The 17026-nt window shown below is 41.0% G+C and overlaps 1 protein-coding gene across 1 annotated transcript in view; it reads left to right on the forward strand.

Moving 5' to 3' along the window:
* The window catches only part of TNRC6B (trinucleotide repeat containing adaptor 6B), a 218141-nt gene that overhangs the window by 159166 nt on the left and 41949 nt on the right, over positions 1-17026 (forward strand). The window contains exons 8-13 of the mRNA XM_081083202.1: positions 3816-4157; positions 6372-8711; positions 10940-11098; positions 14490-14665; positions 16086-16160; positions 16973-17018. Of these exons, the coding sequence (XP_080939328.1) occupies positions 3816-4157; positions 6372-8711; positions 10940-11098; positions 14490-14665; positions 16086-16160; positions 16973-17018 (3138 nt within the window). The remainder of the gene's footprint in view (positions 1-3815; positions 4158-6371; positions 8712-10939; positions 11099-14489; positions 14666-16085; positions 16161-16972; positions 17019-17026) is intronic.

A 17026-nucleotide genomic window follows, 5' to 3' on the forward strand; every position in this document is an offset into this window, starting at 1 on the left:
GGACAAAGACCATATGGCTAGCAAAGTCTAAAATACTTGCTCTCTGGCCCTTTACAGAAAAAATTTACTGACCCCTGACCAAAAGTATGAGAAACCACCCTGGCCAGTGTGGCCCTCATTGCTTGGGTGTCATCCTGTGCACTGAAAGGTTGCTGGTTCGATTCCTGGTCGGGGCACATGCCCAGTTTTCGGGCTTGATCCCCAGTATAGGGGCGTGCAGGAGGCCGCAGATTGATGTTCCACTGTCACATTAATGTTTCTCTCTTCCTCCTTTCCTCTCTGTCTAAAGCCCAATTAAAAAACAAAATCTTAAAAAAAAAAAAAAAAGTATGAAAAACCTGCAAAAAGGAAGAGAGAAAATCTGAAGAGTGAGCTGGAGTAAGTCTTACAAAAACAAAGAGGAAGGGAATAGCTAGTAATGTCAAGTTGAAGAAAAGGTCCAGTGAGTGCCCATTAGACCAGCGGGCGCCAACCTTTCAAACCTCATGGACCACCAGTGGTCCACAGACCTCCAGTTGGCAGCCGCTGCATTAGACAGCAATGACGGTCACTGTGATTTAATGAGGAGAGAAGCTCCTAGGGCAGTGATGGCGAACCTTTTGAGCTCGGCGTGTCAGCATTTTGAAAAACCCTAACTTAACCCTGGTGCGGTGTCACATATAGGAATTTTTTGATATTTGCAACCATAGTAAAACAAAGACTTACATTTTTGATATTTATTTTATATATTTAAATGCCATTTAACAAAGAAAAATCAACGAAAAAAATGAGTTGGCGTGTCAGCTCTGACACGCGTGTCACCTCTGACACGCGTGTCATAGGTTCGCCATCACTGTCCTAGGGAGATGTTAGGGCAAAAGCCAGTGTACATTGAGTTTGGGGAGTGAGTGGAAGGTAAAGACATGGAGACAGTGCTTAGAGGTTACTGAAAATTGTTCAATGCGCATGGGCCACTCACAGTGTCATTAATCTTTGAGATTTTTTTTTGTACTACATTTAACTGATTATTCTTCACAAGAAATTTTCAGTCTAAAATAATGTCTTTTCTAGGGCTTGTTTGTATTTACTACTTTTAAACATTTTTTTAGGTTTTTTTATGTGGGTGGTTTTTTTCATGTTTTAAATCCCTTTCAAGGTATTTAAAGAAAATAGTAATTTGTATTGGTTCTGCCTTTTTCAGAATATTCTTAATATTTTTATCTTTTAAAAAGTAGCATCTTACTGAAGTTTTCCAGAAATAGAGGCAATTAGAAGTTCAGACTGAGATGAGAATGGTATAAGATAATTAAGGCAACGGAATGGGAAAAATATTCAGTCCTTAGAGTAAGTAAATGTTTTTGGAGAGTAAATGAATAATTTATGATCCATTCTATCTCTGATGTGATGGTGGGGAAATGCCCTGAGGTGCTTCAGCAGGGAATGTTGCACAATGTGTGATACCCACTAGATTTCTTTGGTGGTTCTGTGCGTATTGTAAAGTTAGTTGAACTGGTGTTCAGACCTCAATGCAGTAGGCTGGTCTTAGTGTGTCTTATTCTATCTTAGGGGAATGAGTCAAGGCTGTAACAGACCTCGCTAACTTAAAGACTAGCCCTTTTGTAGAAGAGCAGCCTCATAGGAACCTAGCTCCTTCCATCCTAACAACCACTTGGGAAGATCACCCCCCCTCCCCCCCAGCCTTTGCCAGCTTCTTGTGTATTCTCATGATGGGGAACGGGGATTGAGAATGCCATGTGGTATCGAATCTTCCAGGCACAGATAGAAAATGGATCATTAAATAATTCATCTTTATTCATCAGTTTATCAGTTATTTATCCATTGGCTATTATAGCAGAGGGTGCTGTGTTAAAAATATTAGACAATGACCAGTTTATTTTCTTAGGTCATATGTTTATTCTGCTCGCCATGTTCATTCTGACCTACCTTCCTTACTAGGAGGCCCAGTATAGCCTCCTGATGGGCTCAGGTTAGACCCCAGGGTTGCTTTGACATTACTTCAGGCATCTGCTCCTTTCTCTTATTACTCAGAGGACTCACCAGTGTCCAGTGGGTATAGATTGAGCCCCCTGATTTCTGATGATGTATCTCTCTCCTCATAAAGGAGCCAGTTCAATGAGTGACATGCTGGCCCAGCATCACTTCAGCAGTCAGAACAGTACTGCCACCAGAGCTGGCCCTAACGTTACTCTGGATGTCAGGGATTTTGGCCTCAGAATCATCTGAATTATCAGGCTCAGTGATTGTTTCTATATTACTGCCAGCCACTATTTGCCAGGTAAATTTGCTTGGAAAGGGTGGCAGTCTTTTGGTAGGATGAAGCAAAGAAGGTACAGATCCAGAAGAACAGCCCCCGTAGGGTTGAGCCGAGGGTCCTGCAGAGTATAGCTTGACAGTCACCCAGCACGTCCCCACACTTCCTTTTGCCATTTTTTAAAGTGAGCAAAAACATTAAATTATTAAAGTCAATAGGGAAAGTATCTACATTTTGAAATTTCTATTTTAAATAAAGAGTTGGAAAAAACATACATGATACACTTAAAATGGGAGGAGGTGGGGCAAAAGCAAAATGATTATGACATTTCTAATATTTACACACAGTGACAAGCAAGAGTCCGAGTTGACTTTGTGATCCTCTAGATCAGTGGTTCTCAACCTGTGGGTCGCGACCCCTTTGGGGGGGTCAAACGACCCTTTCACAGGGTTCGCCTAAGATCATTGGAAAACACATATATAATTGCATATTGTTATTGTGATTAATCACTATGCTTTAATTATGTTCAATTTGTAACAATGAAAATACATCCTGCATATCAGGTATTTACATTATGATTCATAACAGTAGCAAAATTACAGTTATGAAGTAGCAATGAAAATAATTTTATGGCCGAAACCGGTTTGGCTCAGTGGATAGAGTGTCGGCCTGTGGACTGAAAGGTCCCAGGTTCGATTCCGGTCAAGGGCATGTACCTGGGTTGCGGGCACATCCCCAATGGGGGATGTGCAGGAGGCAGCTGATCGATGTTTCTCTCTCATCGATGTTTCTAACTTTCTATCTCTCTCCCTCTCTGTGAAAAATCAATAAAATATATTTTTAAAAAAGAAAAACTGACTGTTTAAAAAAAAAAAAGAAAGAAAATAATTTTATGGTTGGGGGTCACCACAACATGAGGAACTGTATTAAAGGGTTGCGGCATTAGGAAGGTTGAGAACCACTGCTCTAGATTGAGGTTCCCTGTGGCAGACCTTAAGAAAAAAGGATGAAAGATGTATTTCTGGCTTTGTGGGACTTAAGATCTGATGAGGAAGAAGGGTCTATAAAGGGAGAATTTCAAAATAATATGGAAAATTCAGTGGTAAAGAGAGATGGACGTCGTGTTCCAGGAGCACAGTGAAGGGTGCTTAGCCTACCTAGTCCAGGGACTTTGAGAAAAGTTTCTCAGAGGTAGGTCTTTAAGAATGTGGATGACAGAAAGGGCCCCTTGGGCTAAAAGCCTTAAACCTTTACCAAAGACTTTGTCTGGGAACCATAGGTACTGTACCCTCAGAGCTGCTGGGCAGCCCTTCGGGAAATTCCACTATTGCTTCCCTCTCCCTCTCTGTGGAATGGAATTCCGTGATATTGGTATCTTTGAATACTTGTCACCTTCACCCTACCTTCAGTAAACTAAAGATGCTGGCAATTTGGAAAGGCCATGTCCATAAGGAGTAGGATTATTAGGTTGTCTTATTGTAATTGGTCCCACATAAACACTCTTAAAAATAATCTGTAAAAAAAATGTATTTGATTTCAAAGGTTGTTTCCCAATCTCTTTCAGTGCCCGAAGTGACGAAACCAAGTTTAAGCCAACCAACGGCCGCCAGCCCAATTGGCAGCTCTCCATCGCCACCAGTCAATGGTGGCAACAATGCCAAAAGGGTGGCAGTGCCGAACGGACAACCGCCAAGCGCCGCCCGCTACATGCCTCGGGAGGTGCCTCCGCGATTCCGTTGCCAGCAGGACCACAAAGTGTTACTAAAACGTGGGCAGCCCCCTCCACCATCCTGCATGCTCCTCGGGGGTGGGGCAGGGCCTCCTCCCTCCACAGCACCTGGAGCAAACCCAAACAACGCACAAGTGACAGGAACGCTGCTGCAGAGTGAGAGTGGGACTGCACCAGGTGAGGAATCGGTGTCGCCAACTTGAATTCATGGCAGCTTTAGAGAGGGAGAGCACTTTTATTGCCTGATGTGAAGTCCACAAAAAACATTCATTATAAAGACTATTGGAGTTATTGAAAAGATGGGGAAGGATCCCAGTGTGAAATGTACGTCAGCATTTCTCTGCTGAAACTGGGTTTTGGTGTCCAGTGAGTGCGTGCTCTTGGCAGGAGAGGTTAATAGAGCTGCTCTTCGTCATCGCTCTGGAGCCTTTCTTCCCGTCTCAGACAAGAGCGTTACAAATTTAAGCTTCCATCGTTCTATCTGTCACCACAGTATGTGCTCCAAGTATGATTGGAAGTGGGCTAGTGCAAGGGGGTGTTCAGAAGCTTAAGATGCTCATGTTTAGGCTCCCAGAATGCTAGGCAGGTAGAAAGAATGGTCTCTTAGATTACTCTCTAGAATTTGGGGATTTTTAGATTTTTTTAAAGCAGTATTTCTTTAGGGGGCCCTTGATTTGGAACATTATTAAAAACTGTATGTAGATACAAGGATCTTTAGCTAAAGGGCTCTACTAGAAGTTCTGTGATTTTTTTTTTTCTCCCCAGTGTGTGAATACTAAATTAGTTAACAGCTAAGGACTTTCAAATACATATTTTTAGCTCGTTAATAGATTTCAACTTATCTCTTAAAAAAAATTTTTTTTTTTTTTTGCGGTTGTATTAAAACTCAGAACTTGAGCACCATTAAGCATTGGCAAAGGCACTGAATTGTGGTTGTTATTAGGATACTTTATTCTAACCTAAGTTTGAGTATAGAATTGCCCAGAAAATTCTTTTACTGTCTCATGTGCAGAGTAAGGGTGGAAAGAAACCTAGGATGACATAGGCTTCATGCATAGATAAGCCCTATGCATGGGTCTTTCCTGTGGTGACCATCAGGCCAGGCCCAAAGCCATTAGAAGGCCTCCTGGCCCTTCCGTCTTGGCCCCTTATAACCAAATACAAAAGGAAGTATGTGAGGGGCAGTGTGTCTGGCATTGATTTCTGCAGCCCGGTCTAGCCAGGCCTTGATGTGGACACGGGTCCACTGTGAGCCAGAATCTCTTGTTTATATTTTTAAAACCAAGGAGGCCCCTACATTTTAAGAATTTGAGATTCTGTGCTTCCTGATTTTATATGGCTTTATGTAATATTTTTTTCAACTTCATATTGATTTTAAGCTGCTTGGTTAAAGGAGTTAAATAAGTTTAGAAGAAATTATCAGGCTTAAAACATATCATTTTCCCTCCACCAGATAAGGTAAATTCCACCAAAATATGTGCTAAACCAGACTAATTCATCAGATTAAGTTCCTTGGGCATACACACTGATTCATGCTTGTCTGCCCTTGGCATCCAGCTGGGTGACATTTATTATTCAGACAATGCTCACTGAGCAGCAATGGACTGGACACTGTAGAATTCAAATGTTAGCAAGATAGGGTCTAGCAAGAGACAAGATAGGGTCTCTGCCTAAAAAGCACTAACATAGGGGAGGGAAGACATGAACACAATGTCTTCCCTCCCCTATGCACTGAGCAAAATGGCTCTAGACAGGAAAAGACTATTTTTGGTTGATGAGCTCATAAAAAACTTCAGTCAAAAATGTGGCACTTGAACTAGGCCCAGAAAAATGAGCAAATTTCAGTGTATGAATTTAGGAGGAAAAAACAGTAAGTGCTGATGCTAGTTGTGGAATGTCAAGTAGTACGGAATGTAGATGTCTACATAGAAATAGTGGAAGATGAGAGTAGAAAAGTCACTTGGTCCCAGGTCATGGGGTATCTTGATCAAACTCCAGACCAAAGAGTTCAGCTTTATTCTTGTGCAGTAAAGTGATGTGCTTTAGAAAAGCCCCTCCAGCCAGGAGTGTTTAGAGTAGGTTGGAGATGCAGAGCAAGCAGGGTGTTGTTGCATTGTCTCAATACAAGAAGGCCCTTCTCTGTCAGTAGGAATGGCAAAGGGATAGCTTTGAGAGATGGTGTGGAGTTAGACTTAGCAAGTACACCAACCAGGTAAGACGAAAGAGAAGATGACTAAAATAGGGGTGGTACAGTTCACTAAGACAGGCACCTGGGTGGATAAGTTAGATTGTGGGGAAATGTGGCAAGTTCTCTTGGGGGACGGTTTGAGCTGGAGATGTTAATAGAGCGTGCATATGTATCTGTGATTGATTAGACAATCTCTTCCCCAGAGTCAACCCTTGGAGGTGCTGCTGCTTCAAATTATGCAAATTCCACTTGGGGCCCGGGAGCCTCCTCCAACAACGGCACCTCCCCCAACCCAATTCACATCTGGGACAAGGTGATTGTAGACGGGTCTGACATGGAAGAGTGGCCTTGTATTGCCAGCAAAGATACTGAGTCTTCTTCCGAAAACACCACCGATAACAACAGTGCCTCAAACCCTGGCTCTGAGAAGAGCACTCTGCCAGGAAGCACCACTAATAACAAAGGAAAAGGGAGCCAGTGCCAGTCTGCAAGTTCTGGGAACGAATGTAATCTTGGGGTCTGGAAATCTGACCCTAAGTCTAAATCTATTCAATCTTCCAACTCTATTGCAGAGAGCAACAATGGACTAGGAAATTGGAGGAATGTGAGTGGTCAAGATAGAATTGGACCTGGCTCTGGCTTCAGCAACTTTAACCCAAATAGCAACCCATCTGCCTGGCCAGCACTGGTTCAAGAAGGAAATTCTAGGAAAGGGGCATTGGAAACAGATACTAGTAATTCCAGTGCACAGGTTAGCACAGTAGGTCAGGCATCCAGGGAACAGCAGTCAAAGATGGAAAATGCGGGTGTTAATTTTGTTGTCTCTGGCAGAGAACAGGCTCAAATTCATAACACTGATGGACCAAAAAATGGAAACACTAACTCCTTGAACTTAAGTTCACCAAATCCCATGGAGAATAAGGGAATGCCCTTTGGAATGGGCTTGGGGAACGCCTCCAGGAGCACTGATGCCCCTTCACAAAGCACTGGAGATCGAAAGACTGGGAGTGTTGGATCTTGGGGTGCAGCTAGGGGGCCTTCTGGAACTGACACAGCCTCTGGACAAAGCAATTCTGGAAACAATGGGAACAATGGAAAAGAGAGAGAGGACTCCTGGAAAGGAGCTTCTGTTCAGAAGTCAACTGGGTCAAAAAATGATTCTTGGGACAATAACAGGTCTACGGGTGGGTCCTGGAACTTTGGCCCTCAGGACTCTAATGACAGCAAATGGGGTGAAGGGAACAAAATGACATCTGGGGTCTCTCAGGGAGAATGGAAACAGCCGACTGGGTCTGATGAGTTGAAAATTGGAGAATGGAGTGGTCCAAACCAACCAAATTCTAGCACTGGAGCATGGGACAATCAAAAGGGCCACCCCCTCCCTGAAAACCAAGGCAATGCCCAGGCTCCCTGTTGGGGAAGATCTTCCAGCTCCACAGGAAGTGAAGTTGGAGGTCAAAGCACTGGAAGCAACCACAAAGCAGGAAGTAGTGACAGTCATAATTCTGCCCGTCGCTCATATAGGCCCACACATCCTGATTGTCAGGCTGTCTTGCAGACTCTTTTGAGCCGAACTGATTTGGACCCCAGGGTGCTCTCAAACACCGGCTGGGGCCAAACTCAAATTAAGCAGGACACGGTGTGGGATATTGAAGAGGTGCCAAGGCCTGAGGGGAAATCTGACAAAGGAACTGAGGGGTGGGAGAGCGCTGCCACACAGACCAAGAACTCAGGGGGCTGGGGAGATGCACCCAGCCAAAGCAATCAAATGAAGTCTGGATGGGGGGAGCTCTCAGCCTCTACAGAGTGGAAAGACCCCAAGAACACAGGAGGCTGGAATGACTATAAGAACAACAACTCTTCCAATTGGGGAGGATGTCGACCAGATGAAAAGGCATCTTCCTCTTGGAATGAGAATTCCAGCAAGGATCAGGGGTGGGGAGGTGGGCGCCAGCCCAATCAAGGATGGACTTGTGGAAAGAATGGTTGGGGAGAGGAAATTGATCAAGCAAAAAACAGCAATTGGGAAAGTTCTGCAAGTAAATCTGTGTCTGGGTGGGGCGAAGGAGGGCAGAATGAAATTGGAACTTGGGGGAATGGTGGGAATGCAAGCCTAGTTTCCAAAGGCGGGTGGGAAGATTGCAAAAGATCTCCAGCATGGACCGAGACAGGCAGACAGCCCAATTCCTGGAACAAACAGCACCAACAGCAGCCACAGCAGCCACCGCCACCACAACCAGAGGCTTCTGGTTCTTGGGGAGGCCCACCCCCACCACCTCCAGGCAATGGACGACCCTCCAATTGCAACTGGAGCAGCGGGCCACAGCCAGTAACCCCTAAGGATGAGGAACCCAGTGGTTGGGAAGAGCCATCCCCACAGTCAATTAGTAGAAAAATGGACATTGATGATGGCACTTCAGCATGGGGAGACCCCAACAGTTATAACTACAAGAATGTGAATCTGTGGGATAAGAATGCCCAAGGGGGCCCAGCACCTCGAGAACCAAATCTGCCTACCCCAATGACCGGTAAATCAGCATCAGGTAGGCAGCTGCTTTTCTTGCAGGTTTTAATGAAGAAGATAAATCCTAAACCAAGGCATTTTTATTAAGCTGCATTTATTCAATTTGGCTGTGTTCTGGGAATCTTTCCTACATTAACAGAAGCTCTTTTTTTTTTTTTATAAAATGATAGTGATAACAGATGCTAGTAGTACATTTTAATGTTCTTTCTTGGCAAAAGAAAAAGATGATATCCCTGGGTTAGCCTCCCAAAATTATTCTTTTGCAATTGTATTGGTCTGCAGAATCCTAAAGACATATTATCTTGCTAAACAAACTATGCTCTAGATTTAAAAATAAGGAATTAAAATAGTAGCAGAAATAGACCTGATTTCCATTCTGATTCTGCACATGGCCACATCCTGTGTTCTCTTTCCCCATTGAAGGGAAGTGTCGTGTGCTGTTCTTGCAGAGGCCATGATTATGCTGTAGCAAAGCTCGGATCCGGAGGGTTTGGTCACTTTCCAGGTGGTTTTAACGATCACCTTTGAAAGTAGAGTACTTTGTATAAGAGGTTGTTATGATAATCACATGTCCACCTTATTCGAATAGGAAATACTATACCTAGGATATGAAAAGTAGTGCTGGTAATATCATTCTTAGTTTGGCATTGTCAACTTGAATGCCCCCATAAAACATATAGTTCAACAAACTAGAGGGATGCACTATTCAACTGCTTTTTTCCTCCCACATTTGTTTTTTGTTTGTTTGTTTTTGTTTTCTTAGTTAGTATTAATCACAGTATTCCATTTTCCACTCACTCCCCAAAGTGTTCAGTGAATTTAATTATGGCCACTTAGAAGATGATTACTTTTAACTAGTTCTTTTTTATTTAAAATCAGAAAAAGAATGAGAAAGGAAATGCAGATTGTTCATTAATTCCTTGTCTAGAATAAAACCTGCTAATATATTAAAAAACAAACAAAAACTTTATCCATATAGTCGGCCCTCTGGACCCACCAGTTCCCCCATTGACAGATTTTATCCAACCACAGATCAGAAATATTGGGGGGGGGGGGGGCGGGGATCTAGCATTATGTTGTTGTATACTATGTAGGCCTACAATGGTTGTGTCTGTACTGAACACGTACAAACTTCTTTTCTTGTCATTATCACCTAAACAATACAGTATAACTATTTACATAGTATTTACATTGTATTAGGTATTAAAACAAATCCAGAGATGATTTAAAGAATGATGGAGAGTGTGTGTAGGTTACATGCAAATATTATTCCATTCTACATAAAGGACTAGTGCATCTGTGGATTTTGGTTCTGGAACCATCCTCCTCAGATACCAAGGAATGACTATAGTAAAAACCTTCAAACTATACAGAAAAGCAAAGGGTAATAAAAGAATCTTAGTCTCTAGGGCAGCGATTCTCAACCTGTGGGTCGCGACCCCTTTGGGGTTGAACGACCCTTTCACAGGGGTCACCTAAGACCATTGGAAAACACATATATAATTATAAATTGTTTTTGTGATTAATCACTGTGCTTTAATTATGTTCATTTTGTAACAATGAAAAGATATCCTGCATATCAGATATTTGCATTACAATTCATAACAGTAGCAAAATTACAGTTATGAAGTAGCGACGAAAATAATTTTATGGTTGGGGGTCACCACAACATGAGGAACTGTATTAAAGGGTCGCGGCATTAGGAAGGTTGAGAACCACTGCTCTAGGGTCTCTTCCCACAGGTAACCTCTTAGAATTTTGTATCTCATTCAAACATTTTGTTCATACCTATAGCAAAATATGTCTAATCCTTTAATAATTATACACAGAAGGCATTGCATTATGTACACTGTTCTTCACTTTGCTTTTATCATTATACTTAAAAACTTTCCATATTACCACATACATTTTTGTCTTCTAATTGCTTTGTATATAGTATTCATTTTATGGATGGCCCATGATTGGTGTAACTAGTGCCTTTTTGATAGATATTTGGGCTGCTTCTAAATGGTTTCCGACAGTGATGCAGTGGGCATTGTTGTACATGTAATTTCATCTACTTTCATAAGTTTAACTACGGTAAAATTTTCCGACAGTGGAATTATTGCGCCAAAAGTGATAGTGCCAAATGCCCTCCATGAACGTGGAACCCACTTGTGTTTCTCAGAGTGCCTGTTCCCCACCAATCCACTGGATAGTATACTGTTTAACACATCATTCTTAGAGCCACATTTCCTGTCTTTACAGTCTGGAGCAAAAGCACACCACCTGCTCCAGATAATGGTACTTCAGCTTGGGGTGAGCCAAATGAAAGCAGTCCTGTGTGGGGCGAAATGGATGACACAGGAGCATCGACCACAGGCTGGGGGAATGCACCTTCCAACGCTCCAAATGCCATGAAACCTAGTAAGTATACAGTGTTATTTTTTAGGGATCCTCTGTTAATTTGGGGGGTCAGACATTTTGGGGAGGGCTGTTTAGTGTTTAAACAGTTGTTGCAGTGAGATTCAGAACCTTGAATCTTTAAATGGTTAGCAACAAATAGTGGTGACTTGAATTGGCATGTGTTAAAATGCGCACAGTGAACTAAAAGTCACAAGTTAATTTTGTTGATTTTGCATTAGGTTTAGTATCTGGACAGAATTGAAATGGTGATGTGGTGCCTTTTCTTTTCCTTGTTTCTTTCTTTCTTTCTTTTTTTCTTGCCCAGTAACTGAAATACTGCTTTCCACATCTATTTTGCATTTCTACTCTTTTTTTTTTAGTATAATTTAAAAAGAGATTCCTGGCTTTTAATGTGGGATATAGTCTCTGCTGCCCAGTGACTTCATTCTTCTGTTCCTATTTCCCTTTTTCTCTCATATAACATCCACCCACATAGAAACATTTAAGGTTTCTTAAACCTAACAAAGATTTCTTCATTTGAATTTTTTAAACAAAGCACGTCATACTTTGAAAATCTAAGCTATACTTGGTCCAGCTGGCATATGTAGTCACAGTAATTTGCAAAACTTGGTAAACTGATGCTTTGGAATGTCCCAGTGGATGTTCCTCAACTGAAAAATTCAAATGCCCGTTTTCATTTCTTTGTAGTTTTCCTAAAAAGTATTCCAACATCTCTTTTCTACCATGTTGCAGACTTAAGGAATTGTCTTTTGATTTAAAAGTGTGGTCATCCTGAATGCTCAAAATTTGAATGAGAATAAAAAATTCCATTGTCAGGTTTACTGTATGATATTTAGGACTCATATAGGGCTACATGAAGGATTATGGTTTTAGGTACATTCTATATGTAATTTGACTACATTTTTAAAATTAGGAGTCTCTTCCACTTCATCAAAATAGCTTTATAAAGACTTTCATTTTCATTGTAAACTGATTGTATTGTCAGGGAAGTTACCATTCTGTAGACTTGAAATACATCAAAAAAGCTGTTGAAAGACATTAAGGGACCCTTAGCACAAACAACACTTTCAGGATTTTTATGTCTTCCCCAACCTCAGAATCACCTTTCTTTCATCAGAAACCCCTCACTTTTCTCCAGATTTAAAAAATGTTTTCTACTCTTTAGGAATATCTGTAGTTATAGCTATAGTTATACTTCCCCTTTCTCTGGGTAATTTGAATATTACTACTCAGAGGAAGGAGCTTAGATCATCACAGCCTATTAATTGATGCTGGTCATTAACCTGTTATCATTGTTTCTAGACTACAAATATATATGACTGAAAATAAGTTCTCTTTTTTATCTTTTTCATAAGAAGACATTCGTTGAAAGTTCAGCTCCTTTCTCTGTAAGAAGGGTTGCATGGATGTCTTTGTTTTTATAAAGGGGTCAGTATGTTATTGTATTGGGCTTTTAATTCCTATTGCTTGTCAGAGGATGGCATAAGGCCTATCCTATATATATATAAAAGGCTAATATGCAAATCGACTGAACAGCGGAATGACTGGTCACTATGATGTGCACTGACCACCAGAAGACAGACGTTCAATGCAGGAGCTGCCCCCGGGTGGTCAATGTGCTCCCACAGGGGAAGCGCTGCTCAGCCAGAAGCTGGGCTCACAGCTGGCGAGCGCAGCAGCGGTGGTGGGAGCCTCTCCCGCCTCCGCAGCAGCGCTAAGGATGTCCAACTGCCAGCTTAGGACCGCTCCCCGACATCCCCCAAGGGGTCCTGAACTGCAAGAGGGCACAGGCCAGGCTGAGGAAAAACACACACACACACACACACACACACACACACCATCCCCCACACCACCCCTCCTCCCTCGAATGCATGAATTTCATGCACTGGGCCTCTAGTGCTTACATAATAATGAAATATCTCCTGCAGAAGAAACCATCCTGATTTTCAATGGCATTTTCAGTAGCAGGTAATATAGCCCCCAGTCCCTGCCTCCACTGTCCAGTCAGAAAGCCCTTCATGTAAGGCTGGAGAACCCCATGGAGGGTCCATCAGGTTCACTCAGCCCATGTGGGGGTGGGGGTGCTACAGTTAGAAGAAACCAACCTCCTTGTGCCCTGTGTACATCATGGTGCCTTCATGACTGTCACAGGCCTGGTCCTAGGGGATGGCAACAGTCATTCAAGGAGTGAGCCACTTTTTTGGCTTTAGACTCTTCATATGCAGCTATCTAAATCAAATAACTGCGCCTTCCATAAATGTTCTGTCATTGGTAAAGTGAAGGTATGGATGGAGGTTTGTAGGCAAGATAGTGAATTTTCCCTTCTTCCATCAATTTATAGAGACTCATTACCACAAAATGTATCCTTCAGTTCCATACAGTATTTTTAGAGGGAAGTAAAGGATTTATCCCAATCTCCAAATTAAAGATATTTATTTAGAAGGGGATGTTGGTTGAGTATATCATGGATACTGACATTCTACTTCTTCTAACATTAGAGCCCTCATCACTGATTTTCCTCCGTACCTTCCCTCCCTCCCTTCCCTCCCTTCCCTCCCTCCCTCCCTCCCTTCCTCCCTTCCCTCCTTCCCTCCCTCCCTCCCTCCTTCCCTCCTTCCCTCCTCCTTTCCTTTTCTTCCCTCCCTCTCACCCGCCCTCCCATCCTTCCTCTTTTCCTTCCTTCCTTCCCTCCTACTTCCCCATTCTCTATCTTCCAATTTTCTCCACTTGTCTTTTAAAAGCCATTGCTTGCACATTGTCTTTGCCTAGAATCTTTATTAGTGTCTAACACATTTCAAGTATATATATTAATAAATTACAAATTTTTATGGTTCTCTGTGAATTTCTCTTTCACCATAATATTGATATTCAAAGTCTTTTTTCTTCCCCTTTTCATGTTCTTTTCTTAACTTCACCCCAAACAAGGTAGACAGGTGTTCTTTATCATACCTCATACTTGAAATGTCCATTATCAGTCACACAAGGTATTTTTAGGAGGTAAAACTACAGTAAACTGTGCTCATTAAGGGAAATAGAGATGTGAAGTTTCTTGTAAGTAGTGATGGATTCTTTTCAAGCTTGAATTTTCTAAAACTTTGTATAAGGGAACATCATTAGACCAGAAGCCAGGAGATCTTAATTTTGTGGTTTATTAACTTTGTATCATTAAACCTTTATGGGTTTCCATTTTCTGCTCTCTAAAATATGAACCATGTTTTTCTTGTCATATAGATATAGTAGATAAAATTACAGTATGTATTAACAATGAATGATTTTTGTGGTTTTTGTTACATATATGCTGTATTTACAAGGAATGCTATATTTACAAGGAATGATTATTGTGTCATTTCATATAGCTATCACATACAGTTGATTCCTTCTTTTATTAAAGATTCCAAATCTATGCAAGACGGCTGGGGGGAGAGTGACGGGCCAGTGACAGGAACTCGCCATTCCAGCTGGGAAGAGGAGGAGGATGGAGGAGTCTGGAACACTGCCGGCTCTCAGGGAAGCGCTTCCTCCCACAACTCAGCGAGCTGGGGACAAGGAGGAAAGAAACAAATGAAGGTAGTCTGCTTTAGGAATACTTGAGCTTGCTTATTCATTCTTAGAAGGCAGAGCTGAGAATTTTTTAGTAGAAGAAATAGGGCAGCTGGAGTCCCTGAGGTCCTAAGTAAGAGAGAAAAATATTTTCTTGGGAACAAATAACTGCTTCCTCTTTACCCCTCATGTTCCTTCCCCACGACTTTGAAACCACGGACCACAGAACTGTTGCTATTGGTAAAATGGAATTTTCAAAGATAGATTGTTTTTACTTTTAGTTTCTATATTGTAATTATTCTTCGGAAGCTTTCAAGGCATATTCTATAAGTGCTTTATGCTATTGCGTTTTAAAGCCAAGGAAGTCCTTAGAGTAAATCCTCATGAATATGTATAGAAACCAAAGTAAGATAGCTTCTGCAGTGGCAATCAGCATAGCTGGTTTTTATCTAATTCAGGAAATTCCAAGGCCCAGAACCCTTCTCCAACAGTGGCATTAAATACATTACATTGTTGTGCTGCCATCACCACCTATCCACAAAACTCTCTTTATCTTGCAGAACAAACTCTCTATACCCATTAAACAGTAAGGACCGATTCTCCCCTCCCGCCATTGAGGGGTGTTTTTTTTTTTTTTTTTTTTTTTTTTTTACCTTTAAACATGTACCTGAACTTAAGTACCTTATTACTTTCAAGAATAATAAATTGATAAGACAAATATCAGAACACAATTTTTTAATTGTAGAATGTACAAGTGCACAAACCCCCATCACATCACCCCTACCCCCAGCAAGTCCGTATCATAGTTCCACCTGCTTTCTCCATAGAAGTAAAAGTGGAGCTGGTGATTAATGTCTTGTTCAGGGGAGAAACTAATTTGACCCATTAAGAAACAAACAAAAACTCAAGTCTGCCTTATTTTGCAATAAGGCGGTGATGGTGTCTTCTGCTAGACTTCTTTCCCATTGGGGACCCATGTCTTTTATACCATGAGCAAACAGATGAACGTACTACATGGATAAATTTTTCATTGTATCCACATAGAGAATAATGACCAGTTTAATATGGCTTCATGCACTAGCATCAAACATTTTTTTTCTGATACCAACTGGCTTGGATTACAAGGAGATACTAAAAGGGAAGGTACACGCATGCAAACATTATAATTTATAATTTATAAAATCTGATATTGACTGTATATTTTTCCAGTTACTTTTAATTCAGTGTGACAGAAATAAAATAACAATGAAAACAGATATATCTAAGCCTTATTACTCTTTTAGACTAATATATGAAATATGAAAACAAACATAATTAAAGAGGAATAATTAGGGTTCAAAAAGGTAAACTCGTGGTTCTGTACTTTCAGTCTGTACTTATGTAATTCAGATATGAAGTTGAAAAAATAAATTATTTGATTTTGAGGTTACATATTTCATTTCTGTAGTGCGCACTGAAAGGAGGAAACAATGATTCATGGATGAATCCTATTGCCAAACAGTTTTCAAATATGGGATTGCTGGTAAGTTTTATTTTTTCCTATGTGTAATGTATCCCAACTTTTAATTTTAGTACAAATTTTAAGACCATTGCCACATATAGTACAAAATTACAGATTTTGAAACTGGTCAGTGTTCCTGGTTTGGAGTAGATTTGTTTTCTGTTCTCTTATTCTTAATGAAATGCTCCACTATTTAAAGGTTATGTGTATGTTTTTAAGTTGTAGTCCTTGTAATTTTTTTTCTTTTTGCAGGTAGGGAAAAAAGAGACTGGCACTTGAAATTGATATAGTTTTCCCAACTACCGTATCAGTTTTAAAAGACAACAATAGCAAAATAACTAGAGAGATTATTTGTGATTAATTATGTAGGGAATTCTTGTAGAATTTCTAATTTCTTTTATCTCTTGGGAACATTATGGGGACACCCTGGCTCTGGTTGCCAAAAGACAAATAAATGACTTTGACTTGGCTGCACATTTCCAGATTTGATGACTTGACAAGTCACGAGAAGAAGTTGTCATCATTTGGCTGCCACTTATGAAATTTGATCCTGAGCTGACTTGAACTTGAGGACAGGGGTTTATTTCTACAAGCAGCTGTTTAGCTATTGCTCTGTCCATAGATTAACTGAAGCTAATTCTATGTGAAAATTGAATTTAGGAATATAGGCACCAGCAGCAATCAAAAGTATTTTTGTCTTTATTCTAAGTGTTATTGTCCTTGTGTAGTGCCAGTAGTAAAATGGGACTCTTACATGAATAATACCATTTCTTCTCTGATTCAAACATTTAATTCAAACCTTTAATTTTTCCCTCTTGTTCTGTACTTTTCAGAATCAAACTGAAGATAATCCAAGCAGCAAAATGGATTTGTCTGTAGGTGTGTAT

This window comes from Myotis nattereri (genome assembly GCF_964212035.1).
Source record: "Myotis nattereri genome assembly, chromosome: 2".
Taxonomy (NCBI): domain Eukaryota; kingdom Metazoa; phylum Chordata; class Mammalia; order Chiroptera; family Vespertilionidae; genus Myotis; species Myotis nattereri.